The sequence below is a fragment of the Ictalurus punctatus genome, chromosome 29 (assembly GCF_001660625.3).
Source record: "Ictalurus punctatus breed USDA103 chromosome 29, Coco_2.0, whole genome shotgun sequence".
Classification (NCBI taxonomy): domain Eukaryota; kingdom Metazoa; phylum Chordata; class Actinopteri; order Siluriformes; family Ictaluridae; genus Ictalurus; species Ictalurus punctatus.
Window position 1 is genome coordinate 4,207,241 of NC_030444.2, and position 18,702 is coordinate 4,225,942.

Here is an 18,702-nt window from a genome sequence, read left to right on the forward strand (position 1 = left end):
CTCTAATATTTAATAAAGTGATGCTTTGTTATTGAAACAGAGTTTAGTTGAACTCGTATTCGGTGTGTAAATGTAGTAGTTTTTGATTTGGATGAATTAGGCGCGCTCCTTTTTTTTCCTCGGGAGTGAGCGGCGCGTTCACTTGACAGCACACGAAGACGGCGCGTTCACGACAATCGAGGGCGCGCCCGTAAACGTTGCTCAGGCTTCAAGATGGCGGAAGCCCTGACAACCCAAGAAGAGGTGGTAAGACACCTTCAAGTTTTTTTTCCATGCACGCTTTATGCATCCGTCGTGCTCTGCGGTTACGGTTCATCAGCGTTTTTAAGTCGCACTGTAACTGACCAGTACGAGGGCTAACTGTTTCCTTAACGGGGTTCATAGTTTGTAGTGAACGACGCGGCCCAGCTGCTGTTTTCTAGCTATTAACGGTAACGGTAACGTTAACATTAGCCTAGCTACCTGTGTTCGGCAGCGCGCTTGCTACAAGGCTAACTACTCTCCTGTGAATAGCACGCTCATATATTTGATAGTTAAGCTGTTAAATAATTCTCGACACGCAGATATAATATTCCTCTGATTTAAGACGCAAAACGTGCTCTCAAAAGTGAGACCTATGTAACTCTCCTGGACCAGCTAACAGCTAGCTAGCCTGTTAGCGTGTCTGCATTAGTAAGGCTGAATCCCAAATGCCTCTCTAATCCCTGTGTAGGTTTACTAAATAGGGTGTAAAGTAACGCTAAGTACGTCTCATCTAGTGCACTACACGTCTAACACAAGGCGGATCAGGATTGACCCTGAGTCAGGGATGGAGACCGGAGGCTGCTTGTTAGTCATAAACATTCCTGCTAATGATTCAGTTATAGTGTTTATTTATAAATATGTTTCACTCATGTATACGCGTCTGTACAGCACATAAGCCGGTTATAACGCTTCATTTGTCATTAACGTCCAAGGATAGAAGATTAAAACAGTGCTAGCAGTGCTGTTCTTGCAAATCTCGTGTAGTTGTTTAAACCTGTATAATGAATGCTGTGTAATTCCTCTGCTCAGTACCTGAGAAGTCGGTGTTATTTATTTGTTTGTTTGTTTGTTTGTTTGTTTGTTTGGTTCTCTTTAATAAAGGGTTCTGTCCTGATAGTCGGTTCTACAATTCATCACGATATTCATGGCACATATTTATGTTTTCAGTTTGAGAGAAGGGTGCACATGGTTTATGTCCTATTCCTGAGAAATAATTAGGGACGTACCAACACAATACTGACTAGAAAATATATAGATAGATATATATGAAATCTGCAAAGAGTCAAAAAATCAAAGCTCACGACAAACAGAGTTATTCAGTACGTTTACACGGACAACGATTATCCGATATTAAGACGATACTCTGATTAAGAAACTAGCATGTAAACAGAGATTACTGATGACCTTAATCCGGTTAAAGTCATACTCGAAGTAAACACAAACGGAATAAAGACACATGGAGTAATTCCTGTTTTAGTCGCATTATCGACGTGCGTTACAGACATGTAAACACCTTAATCACACTATTAACATCATGGCAGCGCTCAACCGTTTGACGGCAAACGAGAGCACGGCTGTGTCCGAAACCGCCTATTTTTCTACTGTATAGTAGGAGAGATACACGTATTTACACGCATCGGATGCCACGGCGTCAAGCAGTTGAAGGAGGAATATCAGATCTGTCCGTTTACATGGCAGACGCAAACGCACGTATCCGGTTCACGCATCAGATTTATTTCCACATATGAATGGTGCCTGAAACGGATTGGAGAATATCGGAATACGTGTGCTTTTTTCCCCCTGCTCACAGGTTCATGGGTCATATCCGATCTACGCCACGTGGGAGGAAAAAATCAGAATCGGGTCACTGGAACCATGTAGTGTAAATGCGGCGTTAATTTCGTAACTACCGAGCGATCACTTCCCCTTATCCTCCTTATCTTCAGCTTGCCTTCAACATATGGCGAGCTAGTTAAGAGTGCATGATCACGTCTGCACCGTCAGTGGCCAGGAGACGTGGAGGCGTATGCTGTTCTCGCATTGCATGCAAAAGATTCGAGTCTGATCAGCGTCTTTATTTTCTCATCGGCAGAACCGCGAGTTATACGACGGCTTTGCGTCGGACTTGATTTTTTTTGCTCAGTTCCTATATACAGTTCCTAGCTCCTGTATTTGAAGGCGGTATGATGAGGATCGTCCTCTAGGATCCCCGGTTTCTTCTAATGAGACGTCGTGAAAGAAAAGGCGGATGGATCTGCTGCTCTGACGGTTTAGTTATAATAGCTTTACACGGGATTGTTTTTGTATTATTTTGATCAGATTTGAATCCACAGGCTCCTTTAAAGTGTGGAAACTCTTCATATTACACTACGCTGCTGGCGTCATGACGTGCCACGTCATATTCCAGTTTATGATCATTTGATGTGGGAATGTGAGGAAACGGAGGAAGTCAATACCTCTGTTTGTCCCATAATCATTCTTACTACCTGCTGTGTGTTCATTTTCCCAACTTGTCTAGCGGTTTCTAGCTCTCCTGTGGTCCTTTGGCCAAACAGTTCTGTCCTTTGTGCGACAGTCTGATGAGTTGAAAATGAACACGGTCTGAAACGAACGGCTAGTCTGTGAGATGTATCGATAGATAAATGGTCCGTTGTTTAGCTTTAGCGTACACAGTGTATGAGTGCGAGTTGAACCAAAACTCTTATTAAGCGCTGGAACACCTTGAAGCACTTTTCTGACACCTTTTTGTAATAAACACTGCAAAATAAAAACAAACCCCAAAAAAGGTTTTCATTTGACTCAACCATTATATCATTTGAATATATTTTGTGGGTCAGGTCGTCAAGTCCGATGGAGACTCGATGACTTCCGGTTCACGTCCTGAAAGAGTCACTGATTCCAGGGAGTTAAAAAATTATGAGTCGGCCCCAAAGCTTTGGTTGGAGCCAATTTGTCGTACGGAAAACGGTTCACCTCGTGCACACACACACACGGCAAGCGAAATGAATCGGGTGGTGGTGGTGTTTTTTTTTTTTTTTTTGCCTTTGTTAAGAATCTGTCTGGTTCGAATCGAATGAATCAGGGCTTGAAATGCAGGTCAGATATCTAGTTGCAGCAGAACCGGTCTGAAATTTACAGAATGACGTCTCATTTAGTTGCTATAAGCACTTGATCACATTCTTAGGCTTTAGAAATGAAACTCAGTTATAAGTGGTGTTGAAAATGCACAGGGATTTACAAAATACAAACTGTGCTTCTCCTTCACTACTATCCATGCTGTGCGTGTTATATTTGTGCTTTTCGTAACGTTAAAATGAAAGCCTTTCGATTAAGAATGTAGTCGTTTTTGGAACGTGGCCCCTTGAAACGTTGCACGTTAGAGGCGGACTTTACCGATAATGGAGTCGGACGGTACCGACCTGCCGATAATCAACCGATAGATTTTCAAACTGATACCGAATGTAAACACTCAAAGTAAAATATTGCTGGACTTTATTACAGAAATAAACAGTACGGACGGTGCTGTGAAAATGTACTGTACCTTTTTTTTTTTTAAATGAAAAAATATTAATATATATTTAAAAAAATAAATAAATATTTAAATAAATAAAAGATATACATCCAAACTGAACCAAAAAGTAACACTCCATATAACAAATAATAGTAGAGATCCAAAATCAATGAAAAAAAACACTTCAAATAACACAGCAAAATTAGTCAGCGATGGTTTTTATTTCACCTCTAGAGGCCGCTCTCGTACCGTATAATAATGACAGAGGATGCTTTTCAGCCGCTCCGCAACGGACGCAACTGGGGAAAAACTGTTGGTGTGGATTTTTGCGTATAAGCAATAGTTCCAGTGATCGGTTATCAGTGCCGATTAATCAGTCGACGTCTAATACACATACCGGGATTGGTTCTCAGGATTCTCCCGCTGTCTTTTTCACAGCACATGGACTAACACAGTAACGAAACGGGACAGCACATCACTCACATTAACACTGCTGGTCATGAATGGCATCACGGCACGTCGTGAACATATTTGAATATTGTGTGTGTGTGTCAGGCGGTGGAGGAGTTCCTGGCTGAATTAAGATGCAGGGAACAGTCGCAGAACGCCACCCTCGTCAGTCAGATCACTGCCGTCAAGTTTCTCATGGCACGAAAGTTCGACGTCTCCAGAGCCATAGACCTCTTCCAGGCTTACAAGGTAAAGTCCTACTCACGGTGTCGGTCTACAGGTTTTAGTGTAGAGTTGCATCCCTGATAGCAGAGTTATACAAGACTTAGACATCATTAGTGGTTCGCTCCGTACAGAGTATGAGTGTTGCTGGTAATGCAGCTTATTTATTTATTTATTTATTTATTTAATTTAAAAAAAACATGTTCGTTGCTCTTTCCTGGGGTAATAAAACAGCTTCAGTGCCTTTTCACACCAAATATTTCCCTATTTGTTTATTTAGAAGATTTGTTTGTGCAAACCAGTTGGCGAAAATTCCCATCAGACTCTGTGTAAGGCGGGGAAATCAAAAAATCATGGGGATAGGGTTTCTTGGTGCATTGTGGGTAGTCCCTTGGATGCCAACCGAGATGACAGAATATGGAAATCCTATTTAGAATCCTTTCACTGGATTCAGCAGCCTGGAAAGGCTTCCTGAAATGCCTGCTGTCCTACTAGTAACACTAACTAAACACGAATTCTGTGAATTGTGGCGTTCAGGACAGCGTTCCGGCGGCTCGGAGTAATTTAATCCCGCGGTTTATTTTGGGCCAAACAGTGTGAATGCCAGCCGGTCTAAAAATGGATATAAAAAAAAAATCCCAAGATGGAAAACGCTGCTCCAACATGTGTGTGATTGTTCCAGACGTTATTTACTGTTGAATATAAATAGACTGTCGTAGATTATACACAACGTATCTGATTACGTTTTCTAAATACAAATGCAGCAGGACAAACTGGAGTGTGTGTGTGTGTGTGTGTGTGTGTGTCATATCTGTCTCTTCAGAATACTAGGATAAAGGAAGGTATCTACAATATTAACCCACATGAAGAACCTTTGAGGACGGAGTTATTGAGTGGCAAATTTACGGTCCTGGTGAGTCGTTTGTGACGAGCGATTCTTGTCTGTCGAAATGAAACTGAAAATAAAATTCACCTTGCTTCCTTACATCGTTAATAAGCGAACGCACGGAAGTCATAAAGTGTTCGTTCAGATGTTTCGGTTGAACGTTTGATGCATGTTGATTTTGAGTTATTGTTTACATTTTAATGGTGTTGTCATGTACAGCAGAAGCGTTTGTTCGGTTCATGCTGTACGTGTTGTGTTCATCTTCCAGTTCATGTGCATTATGAGTAAACAGCTGCAGCGTGGTCCTGTGTTTATAAGCGCGCGCGCGTGTGTGTGTGTGTGTGTGTGCACTTGCAGCCAGGGCGTGACGCTAAGGGTGCAGCCTTGGCGCTCTTCACTGCTCGTCTCCACCGTCCTGACTTCACTACCCATAAGGCTGTTCTTCAAGCCATCATCTATCAGCTGGACAAAGCCATAGAGAGGTAGAGACTGAAACTGATTTCAATGCACTAGAAATAAAGTTGCACAGAACTTTTTTTTTTTTTCTTTCCTTCCAGTAAACAAGCAAACTAACTTGTTTACCGAAGACGTTTTGAAGGAAGGAAAAAAAAAAGCAAAATGTTTAAAATGGAGGGGAACTTGTAGGGGAATAATCAGCCATTTTTGATGACTACATTTCCTGAAAAAGGTGTGGATGCATCTCTCAGCTAGGACAAGTGGGATATTATGGGATAGGGATTATGCTGCACCAACAAATAAGCTACTTATCAGTATTTATCAGAAGTGTAGCAGGTGATCAGATTAAGTATTGAAACTCGGGGTGAATCGGGCCGTGCCCCGTTTAAAGCATCGATCCGATTCCGTCTCGGTCGTTGCGACATTTTTGTCCGCGTATTCGGTTTCGAAAGAGGTCGTAAATAACTGTGGAGTTATTAAACAGGTCACCAGACATATCATTAAACCGGTTATTTAAAGCACTCGGTTAAAGGGGTCATATGATGCTGTTTTAAAAGTGCATTATTTTCTTTGTTGGGTGTAATGGAATCGGTTATCATGCTTTAATGTTGAAAAAAAAACACGTTTTTTTTTCCACATACTGTACGTTATTGCAGTACCTCTATTCCCAGTCTGTCTGAAACGCTCCGGTTTCTCCAAAGCCCCGCCTTCGGAAAAGCCCAGAGTTGCTCTGATTGGCCAGCTGAGTCACTGCGTCGTGATTGGCTGAAAACCTCAAGCGCGTGTCGGAAAAATGTAACGCCCGTTAGCGTTACTTAATCGCGAGCTTCAGCTTCCGAAGGCTGAACAATAAAGCAATTCTAAACAAACCTCGCGGGTTTTACTCGAGCCCGAGTCAGAGTCAGATCGAGCAGATCGATCGGACGCAAATTTGCGAGCGCGACTCGAGCAGAACGTTTCACAGCGGTAAGTTTTTATTTTGTAACTCTCTTACCTTTCAGATACGACGTTAATTTGTTTTCTTCACTGAAACAGCCTTTATATCCTGAAGTGACAACATAAAATACAGTTAAAAAAAAATTACGAATTAAAAATGTAAAAATCACGGCGGCGTTATGCTGATATTTCAAATTGTGACGTAGACGTTGATGGAAGTAATATCTGGACTTGGATGGAGGCGTTTTAGGCGGGTCTGGAGCAGTGTTCTCTGTTAGGTTGAATAAATTGCTTTGTGGGAGACTCTGAGCTTTGTAACTTTGTAGATCTTATACATGCACAAGCAGATACAAAAGGAAAAGATTAAAAAGCATAATACAACCCTTTTAAATCATTCTCTTCATGGTCTTATGATTACTGCCCCTCCCCCTTTTTTCTCTTTAGCCTGCAGACTCAGAGAGATGGTCTTATATTCATCTACGACATGACAAACTCCACCTACGCCAACTTCGACTACGAACTCTGCGTCAAAATTTTAAACCTTCTCAAGGTAAGTGCCTCGGTGTTCACCTGCACTCACAGCGCATAACGACTGACGGCGACTTCTGTCCAGCGAAGAAGAGCAAGCTGTCTGTATTGTTTGATCGTCGATACCGACACTGACTCTGTCCGTTTGACCCAGGGAGCGTTTCCTGCCAGGTTAAAGTGCGTGTTCATCGTGTCGTCGCCACTCTGGTTTCGAGCGCCGTTCGCCGTACTGCGGCTTTTTGTGCGAGAGAAACTCCGAGAGAGGGTAAGTATTCGCACCCTGCTTGAATAACTCTCTAACTAGAGGATTTCAAAAAATGGTTCATCAAATGAGCTGTGAAGGAAGGCATAACAGGTAACAAAATGCAAATAAATAAATAATAATAAACTTTATATGGCACATATGTGGCAGATATAAAGTTCATAAAGATACACTACAATAGTTATAATAATATAAAAGTAATGTAACTTTTTTTCTGGGACTAGTTAATGTTATGCTAATACTCTGTGCCAATATTATTTACCATGGCCACTTGGTTGCTGGTGTGTGTTTTTCTTCATCTAAGGTGTGTACAGTAAAAGGTCATGAACTGGCCAATCACATCCCGGTCAGCTCTCTCCCAGAGCACCTGGGTGGCTCATCACAGTACAGCCACATGGCCTGGATCCAGTCATGTGTTAATTCCACCCTGAACAACTCCACTGATGGCAACACAGACTGCTTGGATGGTCTGCTGCGCTCCTACTGCCAGGACCAAAACCAGACAGCCAACGCAAACCCAGGTGCCACGTTGCTTGGGAACAGCCTTGACGACGGCAACGCTAATCCTCAGAACCACCGGCACACCCATTGGAATGGCCTGACACCACTTGGCTCGAACGCCAACATCGCCAATGGCCGTCAGGCTCCACCCCCTCAGTCAGACACGCCCCCGGACACGCCCCTGCACCACAAAAACAATACAGAAACACTGTCCACACCAAAGGGAGGCCTGAATGACTGCCGGCGAGACGGCAACGGCACGGAGCAGGAAGCTGACTTTCTTGGCGAGGAAGCGGAAGCAAGCGATGGGGTCCCGCCCCTTCCTCAAAAGTCGTCGAGGCCGACACCCCTGTCGCGTAGCCCAGCCCACGAGACAAGCTGGCCACTTGGAACGGCGTCGGTACATACAGCTGAGCCAGGGGGAATGACGGTGCAGGAGCTGGTGCAGCACGTCAAAACCAAGAAGAAGAAAGGCATCTACCAGGAGTACGAGGAGATCCGGAAAGAGCCACCTGCTGGAACCTTTGATTACTCCAAGTGAGGATGATGATGATGATGATGATGATGAGTATGAATAAATTGGATTAATGATGACGAGTACATTAGGTCAGTCATGATGATGAGTTACCACTCAGTGACGGGTATAGTAATGCGATGATGAGGATTATGAGGAGGCCTACGTTAGGATTATTATGAGTAGATTGGAATAAGATAAACTTCATTAATATTGAAATAAATATTGAAAATTATTGAAAGTAAGGAATGAAAAATCAGAAAGTAATGTAAATAAAGAATAAATAAAACCAAGACCCAAGGATACTGGAAGCATCTTTTACATTAATGCTATTTAAACACAGGCGTGATGATGATGATGAGTGCATTAGTACGTTAGTGATGAATGTTTAGGATAGTAGCGACGGGCGCGTCGGAGCAGGGGCGACGGACGCATTAGAACGGTAAAAACAATGACATGCAGGTGATTGTTTATGTTGCCAGATAATTGCAGTTTTTTCCCCCCAGTGTTGGATGCATGTTAACAGCTCGAATAACCGTGTGATGTTTGTCTGAACAGGAACCCAGCGAACCAGGTCAAAAACCGCTACAGCGACGTGCTCTGTCTGGACGAATCCCGTGTCCGACTTTGCCCGTTCAATGACGACGACGATGAGGTCAGCGGCATCTTCAACATTTACCATATATGAATTGATTATTTGATTTTCTCAGTAAGTATATTTCAGTGAAAAGAGAGTTCTCACAGCCTCTTAATAACTGAGGAACTTTCTGCCAAGTTATGTGAAAGTGGTGTGGGTTAGTGGTTAGCACGCTCGCCTTGTACCTCTGGGGTTGGGGGTTCGATTCCCGCCTGTATTTTGTAGATGTGCTTTATTTTTATCATTATTATTATTATCTTAACATAATTCTTTCAAATGTGCACAACTGCTCTTTCAGTTTGTCTGAAAAATACTTTGTATATTGGAGTCTGACTTCCTCTGACCTTTTTTTTCTTTTTTTTTTCCCTTCCAGACATCAGACTACATTAACGCGAGTTTCATGGACGGCTACAAGATGACGAACGCGTACATTGCCACTCAGGGTAAGAAACCACTCTTTATCATCCTCATTCCATCTGCAGTCTGTTCTTCAGCATTCATGTTTTTTTGGACAAACCCTGAATTATATTACGCCTCATCCAAAAAAGCAGTCTTTGCTTCTTCAGGGGTCTTTTTCAGGGATATAGGGTGGGGGGAGAGATGCACTTCCTTGTTAATATCTAGATCTTTTGGAAACGTTTTTTGGCTTTTTCTTTTCGCTTCGTGTCAGGCTGGAACTGCACAACATTTAGCCTTTATTCCCACATCATCATGTGCACATCTGTTCATGGTCGTGGCATCACAACGATGAGGAATTCGGGGACTCTGCTTGAAGCTTAGTTTCCCTATACGGACATTATGAAGTGCTTATGAAGAGGACATATATTTTAAGACGTCGTAGATATTGAAGTGCTTGGTATCAGCAAGTGATGGTGAACGTTATAGTGTTTGCCCTAATGATGAGTTTTATGTTTGCGGTTTCAGGGCCTTTGCCAAGAACATTTGGCGATTTCTGGCGAATGGTATGGGAGCAAGTGGTGTTAATCATCGTCATGACGACAAGGTAAATACGGCTGAAACACCTCTCATCTTCCTTTCCACCGTTCACACATTGTACTGTTTTTGCTATTCCCTTATTTCCCACACTTATCTCTGAGAAATATCTTTACATCTCCCCCCCGTCTCTCTCTCCCTCCCCCTCTCTCTCTCACACACACACACAGAGTCGTGGAGCGAGGCAGAGTGAAGTGCGGACAGTACTGGCCTCTGGAAGCAGGCCGCACAGAGGAGTATGGGTACTTCCTGGTGAGGAACATCCAGATTGAGATCTTTCAAGATTTTAAACTTTCACATCTGGAGCTCTATAATAGTCAGGTACGTACATACTTTCTCTTTTGTATACGTCCTCCACCAGGTGATGGAGGCATTATGTGTTCTGCTTGTCTGTCTGTCTGTCTGTGTATCTTCTCCCAGTTGTGTGTAGCTGTGAATAGTTGTGTGACTATCAACTATGTTGATAATTCATTAATCTGTCGATTTAGCCCATTAATCCAGAGATACACAACCGTTACTGCATAACACAACAACAACAAGAACAACAAAAGCAGCCCACAACAGAACAAATCCCACTCATTGCTAATCAGAAAACACGCTGAGTGAATAATTAGATAATGCAGTATTTAAAAAGTGTTGATGTTCTCAGTAACATGATGAGCATTTATTCTCTTATTAACTTCTAGAAGAAGAAAAGGAGTAGCTAGAGAGGGAAAGACAGTTCATATCTGCTGTAACAACTGATAACAGGAATTAACTTGTTTTTACAAATATTCCATTAAACATTAAATGTAACTACATTCCCTCCAGGATCATTAAAGTACCTGCCTATTTACCGGCTTAACTATTTATCTAACTACCCATCTCTTCTTTCCCTACATACCTACCTAACTACCCTCTTACATATGTACCTAACTATTTAGCTAACTACCTACCTGCCATCTCTTCTTTACCTACATACCTACCTAACTATTTACCTAACTACCTACCTGCCATCTCTTCTTTACCTACATACCTACCTAACTATTTACCTAACTACCTACCTGCCATCTCTTCTTTACCTACATACCTACCTAACTATTTACCTAACTACCTACCTGCCATCTCTTCTTTACCTACATACCTACCTAACTATTTACCTAACTACCTACCTGCCATCTCTTCTTTACCTACATACCTACCTAACTATTTACCTAACTACCTACCTGCCATCTCTTCTTTACCTACATACCTACCTAACTATTTACCTAAGTACATACCTACATATTTACCTAACTACCTACCTACCATCTCTTCTTTACCTACCTAACTATTTACCTAACTACCTACCTGCCATCTCTTCTTTACCTACCTATTTACCTAACTACCTACCTACCATCTCTTCTTTACCTACCTATTTACCTAACTACCTACCTACCATCTCTTCTTTACCTACATACCTACCTAACTATTTACCTAAGTACATACCTACATATTTACCTAACTACCTAGTTACATACCTACATAACTATTTACCTAACTACGTACCTACATACCTACCTATTTACCTAACTACCTACCTACCATCTCTTTTTTACTTACATACCTACCTAACTATTTACCTACCTACTTACCTAACTATTTACCTAGCTACCGACCTACTATCTCTTCTTTACCTACATACCTACCTACCTATTTACCTAACTACCTACCTACATACCTACCTAACTATTTACCTAACTACCTACCTACATGTACATGCATCTGGCCGTGTTGCACCGCCCCTTCACCACGCCCTGAGCGTCTTATTCCTTATTAAGCTTTGTGCCTTTTTGACATTTTCCATCTTTTGTCCTGTCTCACACACACAGACCGGTGAGTGTAGAGAGGTGTCTCATTACCTGTACATGAGCTGGCCGGATTTCGGGGTTCCAAAATCTGCGTCGGCCATGTTGGATTTCCGGGCAGAGGTGAAGCAGAGGCAGGATCTGGCGTTGCGGACGATATTTCCCGATTGGACGGGACCTCCCGGAGGTCCTCCGATAGTCGTGCACTGCAGTGCTGGAATTGGAAGGACGGGTAGGTTCATCAACAGCCGTGTATACATGCTCATATAGAGAGCAACAGCACAGGGTCATGTAAATCTTAGCTTCTTTTAACTTCTTTTGAAGTTTTGTTCATCCGTCATTCGACCTGCAACTCTTTTTCTCAGGTACCTTCTGCACGCTGGACATTTGTCTCTCGCGCCTTGAGGACATCGCCACGGTGGACGTGAAGCAGACGGTGCGGCGCATGCGCACTCAGCGTGCCTTCAGCATCCAGACGTGGGACCAGTATTATTTCTGTTACCGAGCCGTGATCGAGTACGCACAACAAACAGGACGCCTTGCACCCGTCGAGTGGTCCGACACAGAGCTGGAGACGGACAGCGAGTGACCGAGAGCGTAAGAATCAAGGTGCCAAAAGAAAACGAGAGTTTCATGCTCTCTCTCTCTCTTTTTTTTTTTTGGTCCAGAAGGCACGTGTGTGCAGGCGGAGCGCCGCTTTCCTACTCGCCTTTTTTTTTTGTCCCCTTACTGGGAAGAAGATATCTATATATATAAAAAAAAAAAGGCAGGGAGAAGTAAGAGAAAAGGAGCGGAGATGAGGATTCACTCGACCTGCCACTTTGCGATCCCCTTCAGCGAGGCGTGGCTTGGTGCATGAGCTGTAGCAAAAAATAACCGACTTTAACACAGCGAACGAGAAACTTGAACTATCCCCCAGCTTGCCCGTTTATTTCTCCCCTTCTCTCAGTCTAGACGTCAGAGATATTCTGATATCGGTCTCGTGTAACTCGGGGGTTTGTCTCACACTTATAGTGTGAAAGTGTTCAAACTTGATTCATCTTTTCTTTCTCTCTCCGTCACAGCACCATGGTAAGTTGTGTGTGAACTGGGTCCGTTTATTTTTTTCCCCTTTATTATCATTCTTACGTTTATCGAAAACTAACCTTCAAACCAAAGGTAACGCGTCGAATGCTTGGATGTACCTGTAATGATCATTGTGACTTCAACCTTGTATAGTCTTGTAAGATACATTTATATATTGTGCATAATAATCTTTGGGAAAAAGTCTTGTTTTAATATAATACTCGATGTTATTTAGAAATATATATATATATATATATATATATATATATATATATATAAAAATATAAAATGAATATATGTATAGATATATGTTGGGGAAGAAGAAGAGATTAGATGAAGAGATTAGAATATCATCACGCTACTTCCAGTCCTGCATATTTTCATCCTTTTCATTTCTCTACTTGATGACTATCAATCGGTCGGCCTTGAATCCAGGGCTCATGTTCTCCAAGTGACCAGGAATAGGAGATTTAAAAATGATTATTATTATTTTATTTTTTTTAAAAATAGGTTCTGTCTGGTTAACCAGAATCTTGTTGTTGATATCGAAGGTCAATGTGCGGTGTATTCCTTATGAAAAAAAAAAAAAAAAAAAACAACCCAAAAGTGAATATGTTTAAAGGAAACTTCTAAGGTCTGAAATGTGAAAATGTGTGTTACAACCTGAAGAACCTTAAAAAAAAAAACGAAAGAAAAGGAAAAAAAGGTGTGAAATGCATGGACATGCATGTACTGAATAGATTAAGATTAGATCATTAGATTGAAATTATTTTAGGGGCCAAAATAAATATCACCAGAAGCAGAAATGAAGAAACTAGCCAGATCCATTACATGTTTATTTATTTATTTTATTTTCTGAAAACGATGCTTAGTACAGGTCTCGAATCACGTTTTTTTCTTTTCTTTTTTCTTTCTTTTCAATGACAAACTACACATTTCGTGCGAAGTATCATCGTCGTGATCCGATCTCCTCGTTCTTAGACGACTTGGGAAATAGTGGCCTTTAAACTTCGTATCACTGCCTGTTAAAAAAGAAAAAGAAAAAAAAAGTGCTGAATTGTAATCGGACCCTTCTTCCTGCTCGTTTCCTCCTCCCTAAAGCACGGCCTCGTGTCAGTCTGACGTCCCGCGTTACCATCACGGTGGAAGTTTACGGACTCTTACCCTGAGGTGCGGGTGGATTGGGACGGAGCCGGCGGTCGTGCGGTGTGAAGTCCCGGGGCTCGGAGAGACCCCGGGGTTTAATTTGTGCCTTCAAGCTTTCAAGTATCGCAAGCGAATCTCGTTCCAAGAGCAGAACTGCATCCTGCGTACGTTCGTACGTACACGCGTACGAGGATCATATTCGATCATCTCAGGGGTATATTTGCTGTTGTCCTGGTGTCAATTTTTTTTTTTATTATTATTATTCTGTTCTGGCAGTTCGTCATTTTTTTCATTCAGCAGTTTGTTTGTATCGTACAACAGCCTGTATTATAGTCCGGGTTTTTTTTTGTTTCTTTTACATATTTTTTTTTTTTATTTATGTCTGTACAATTTCAGCAGTATTTGAAATCCGTGTGTCGGTACGGCCGAAGAAGAAAACAAAACGTTTGAATTTGATAAGCTAACTAAATCACCTGACTGACTTTGATTTCATGCCACTTCTGGAGACATGTTACTTTGCTGTCGAGCTTTTGGGAGTTAAAGAAGAATGTCTATCAACAATTATGTTTTTTTGTTGTTGTTGTTTGTTTGTTTTTAAACCAGAATGCCTGTTGCTGACTGATTTTGTCCGGGTTTCCTCTTACCATTAGCGCGCCGAAACTACATTTTGGGTTGTACGTGAAACCTGCTAACTCGGGATGTTATTCAGTTCTAATAATGACCAGAACATATTAATAGTATTCATTAAATTGGAGAGGCTGTGTTCCAATACGCTTTCTTAAACACGCCCCTGTCAGCTTCCCTTCACCTTTTAGGGGCAATCCTTTAAATCTAGTCCTGCTTAGACAGAAAGCTACACACTCGTGTAACACAGGGAATGAAGACACTCGGCGCTGGACACAACCGCGTGTCCAGGACTCTTTTATTCCTCTTATACCGCAGCGATTCGGAAATGTTCTCATTTCTTAACGAGCGGCTTGTTATACTGTACGTTTAATCCGTTCTCCCTGTTAACACACGTTCTAGCAGCTGTAAACAGTCGTTCCTCCGCCAGCCGCGTAGCCCACGCGGATCGTCACGTTAACCAAGAACGCAAAACTTACCGACTGTTACAAAGCGCCGACACTGGAGATTCCTTCTGTAAACGTCTAACGAGCGTCTTCAGAAAACTGTTGCACGCCGTTCTGTCAAATAACGACGTTTTTACTTCGTTATTAGCCTCCGCTCACGTGGCGCCTGGTGTGGTGTCCCGCGCATCAACATCCACGTGCGATCGGTCTCGCGGCGCCGTGGCGTATTGAATCATTCACTTTCTGACGAATCAGAAGCCAGAATTCGGCTGCACTGAATTTATCCGAAACCCTTCCGAGCGATCATCAGAAGTCGACCAGGGCGTGTTAAAGCTGTATCGGAACGCAGGTTTAGACAACGCGACGACGAGTCATCACGACACGACAAATCAAAAACGGCAGCCATTTTGATTTGATTTGCGCATCAGCAACAGGCAGAGAAAAAGACGAATGTGACGAGTACGGAAGTCGTTTTGTAATCCGCTCGCCATCACTCGGAGCAGTTCCTCACAATGCCTTCTCGTTCAGTTTTAAACTCGTGCAGTGACGAAAAGAAATAAAAATAAAACACGAATGTGGGAGGAAATATTTATAGATCTACACATAGCATTTTTACCCGATGTTGACTGCTATTATGAATATTATGGGATATCACAAAAGTCACTATAAAGCGGTGTCTGTATATTATGATCGTTTCTGAAACGAAACTCTTGCATGGACGGACGGCGTCAGGGAAAGAGGAGGCGCGCGCGCGAGGGCGGGAAGGGGCGCGCGGTCGAGTTGCTGTGGTGATGATGATGATGATGATGATGGGAATGCAGCTGTATTTCATATATAATGGTTTCTCATCTGTGCCTGATGTTTTTGTGATTGAGTAATGGTCTTTATACCTGCCGCCTGCATTAGTGTCATAGTAAACATGACTATTATTCTGAAACCGCTGCTCAGTGTGTGTGTTTTGGAGAGAGGGTGTGGTGACTGAATATTTCAAATACAGCAAACAAACAAACAAATAAATGGTGCCAAAAGCAGATAATAATGACAACTACAAAAATGACTGAGCGGGAACTTTGTTGTTGTTGTTGCTGTTAAAAATGTAAATTTACTACAGGTAATTGCAGGTCAGTAGTGTAAAAGTAATTTTTAAAATTTTTATTAATCTTATGCAGATGGGATGGTCTGGGATTTAAAGGTGCAATGGTTAATTAGTTTGAATAATCCTGCACTGTTCTCCACGTGTCCGTGTGAGTTTCCTCCTAAAGATGTTCCCGTAGGTGGACGGTCTTAAGGTCACGACCAAAGATAAAGCTCTTGCTGAAGATGAAGGAATGAATTTCTTCTCCGCCAATTGTATGTAAAAACAAAACAAAGACACTTACACATTTGTTGCCAGTTTATTTGTAACAAAACAAAACCAAAAAAACGTTCCACAAATACCCCTGTATTCTCACACGACATTATTATTATTATTTTTTTCCCCTCACGACAAAAGTAAGAAAATAAAAAAGCATAAGATTATTTCTCTAAAATATTTACATTTACTACAAAATAAGAGGTAAATAACAGAAGACAGGCCTCACTTGTGCTCACGTCGACTGGATGGATCGAATCGCAGAAACTCTCACATCAACTTCTTACAAAGTCAAAAAGAAAAAGCAATAAAAATGGATATTTGGTCATTATCACATGATGAAACAAACTGCAGAAGTGATTTATCTCTACACGAAACATCAAAAAGGTCCGTGTATGGACTGTTCACGTTCCTGGCACTGCATGGAAGATGGGGTGGGGAGGGGGGTGTTAATCTAAGCAGGAGGAGATTAGAAATACGCAAATAAAATCTGCGGAATTGACACGTTAGGCTGATGTTTAGAGTTTTTGCAATTTCATTTCATTTTTTTTTTGTTTGTTTGTTTGTTTTTTTTAAAGTTTAATAATGGCAAACATGGAGCCGGGAAAAAAAAAAAAAAAAAATTCAACTCATCTGGAGCTTTGGCTCTTGGTGAAAAGTTGCGTCCTTGAGAAAACTTGGTCCTTGTCCTGTGGTTCAGTTACGACGCGGGAGAGGACTACAATCACGCCATCTCGTCTTCAGGAAAACATTGAACACTGAACACTACGAAGTGTATATTCTCCTTAAGCTTTAACACCACGAAAGATACTCGTATATCGTAACATGCACACACTGACTGTGGTCACCACGGCGATGACGGAAACGCTCCGTGCTCGAGGATGAGGAACGGGTAGTGCATAGAGCGAGAGTGTGTCGTTTCCCCACAGTGTGAATTAACACCGAGGCTGCTGTCGACACACACACACACACACACACACACACAAAAACCATTAACACATCTCAACAGCTGATTACGTTCCTGGGATGAGGGCGTGTGCTTTTCATGGCAAAAAATAAGCTCGAGATTCATTCAATCGAACGCGCTGGGTGTGGATCGACCGCCGCATGTTTGTGGCTCGAGTGTTGAAGTGGTGGTGGGTTGTGTCTTTTTTTTTTTCCTTCCTTTTTTACATTTATAGTGCAAATTATATTATAATATAATATAGAATAACTTACATATATCCAGGAACCCTGCATGTGAATCCTCAAAAAGGTGAAGATGTCTATACGGACAAAGCAGCACCTCATCACTAGCTAAAGTTTTAAACACCGCATGCTCCCCAAGAGGCAAGAGAAGATCATTACAATAAACTAATAATAATAATAATAATAATAATAATAATAATAATAATAATAATAGAGAGCGAGAGAGATTTAGTGTAACATTTAGTAAACTGATACAATTCCCTTTGATGACTAATAATATAAAATATGAACGTTCTCAAAATTCATAAATTAGGTCAAATACAGTCCAAAAATGTGCATGCATACACTTTATGTAGTAATAATTCCTAAAGGCCTTGGCAGCTTCAATTTGGATCGATTAATATGGCTTTGTAAAAAATCGTGACTTGTGTTCTGCGAGATAGACGCTCATCGTGTACATATACATACATTTTAATATCACTTGCATTATATATATATATATATATATATATATATATATATATATATATATATATATATATATATATATATATATATGTGTGTGTGTGTGTGTGTGTATAAATAAATATAATCCAAGCGATATTAAAATTTGGTGTGGCACGTGTGTAGTGTCCTAGTTTATCAAAATTGTCTAGAACCTAAAATGCGGTTACGTACACAGAAGTAGAACGAAAGCGAACCGTTATAAACTACGATAAGGCACTACTACTGTCGAAACGATCGTCTGGGTTACTGTAACGTCGCCGTGGATACGCTTTGTTAAGGTGAACTTTACACCTCGGCGTCTCTGCTCGTCTCAGGTGCGAGATTCTTCCAGCTAATTTGTCTATTTCTTTCTTTTTGAAAAAAACCTTTCTCTCTCGCTCACGTTTCGTCGTTAAACACCACCCACGCTGTACATGTGCTCGTGTGTGTGTGGTGGCCTGGGAAAACCCTTCACATGCGGAACATTTGGGATATTTCTTATTACTAAGCGTTACTACAGGCGGAGTAAAATGTTACACCACAGCGCTGTTGAATTCTTGAATGCGATTGGTCAGAAGGTGTTGATCGGTGTTCCATAACTGAGGCTCCGACCGGTTTGTATGAACACTCTCTCAGTTATAGAGGAACTG

At 41.6% G+C, this 18,702-nt stretch overlaps 2 protein-coding genes across 9 annotated transcripts in view; one reads left to right on the forward strand and one right to left on the reverse strand.

The window, feature by feature from the left end:
* The first annotated feature begins 124 nt into the window (after positions 1 to 124).
* ptpn9b (protein tyrosine phosphatase non-receptor type 9b) lies at positions 125 to 15,964 on the forward strand. Of its 3 annotated transcripts, XM_017461614.3 has the most exons (14): positions 125 to 246; positions 4,091 to 4,234; positions 5,031 to 5,120; positions 5,451 to 5,575; positions 6,930 to 7,035; positions 7,168 to 7,278; positions 7,580 to 8,313; positions 8,849 to 8,945; positions 9,301 to 9,370; positions 9,852 to 9,930; positions 10,091 to 10,241; positions 11,771 to 11,978; positions 12,112 to 12,355; positions 13,913 to 15,964. In XM_017461614.3, the coding sequence occupies exons 1-13, from the start codon at positions 214 to 216 to the stop codon at positions 12,333 to 12,335; spliced, it is 2,172 nt and encodes a 723-aa protein (XP_017317103.1). In that variant the 5' UTR covers positions 125 to 213; the 3' UTR covers positions 12,336 to 12,355; positions 13,913 to 15,964. The 3 variants fall into 3 exon arrangements, with proteins under 3 accessions (XP_017317103.1, XP_047008144.1, XP_017317104.1); XM_047152188.2 differs by having other exon boundaries at positions 12,112 to 15,964; XM_017461615.3 differs by having other exon boundaries at positions 191 to 243; positions 12,112 to 15,964.
* Positions 15,965 to 16,407: 443 nt separating this feature from the next.
* ptprdb (protein tyrosine phosphatase receptor type Db) overlaps positions 16,408 to 18,702 on the reverse strand; it is an 86,570-nt gene continuing 84,275 nt past the window's right edge. For all 6 annotated transcript variants that reach the window (XM_053677480.1, XM_053677477.1, XM_053677475.1 and 3 more), the window contains one exon: positions 16,408 to 18,702. This exon is cut by the window's right edge and continues 1,054 nt beyond it. The gene's annotated coding sequence lies outside the window, so the exon portion shown is untranslated.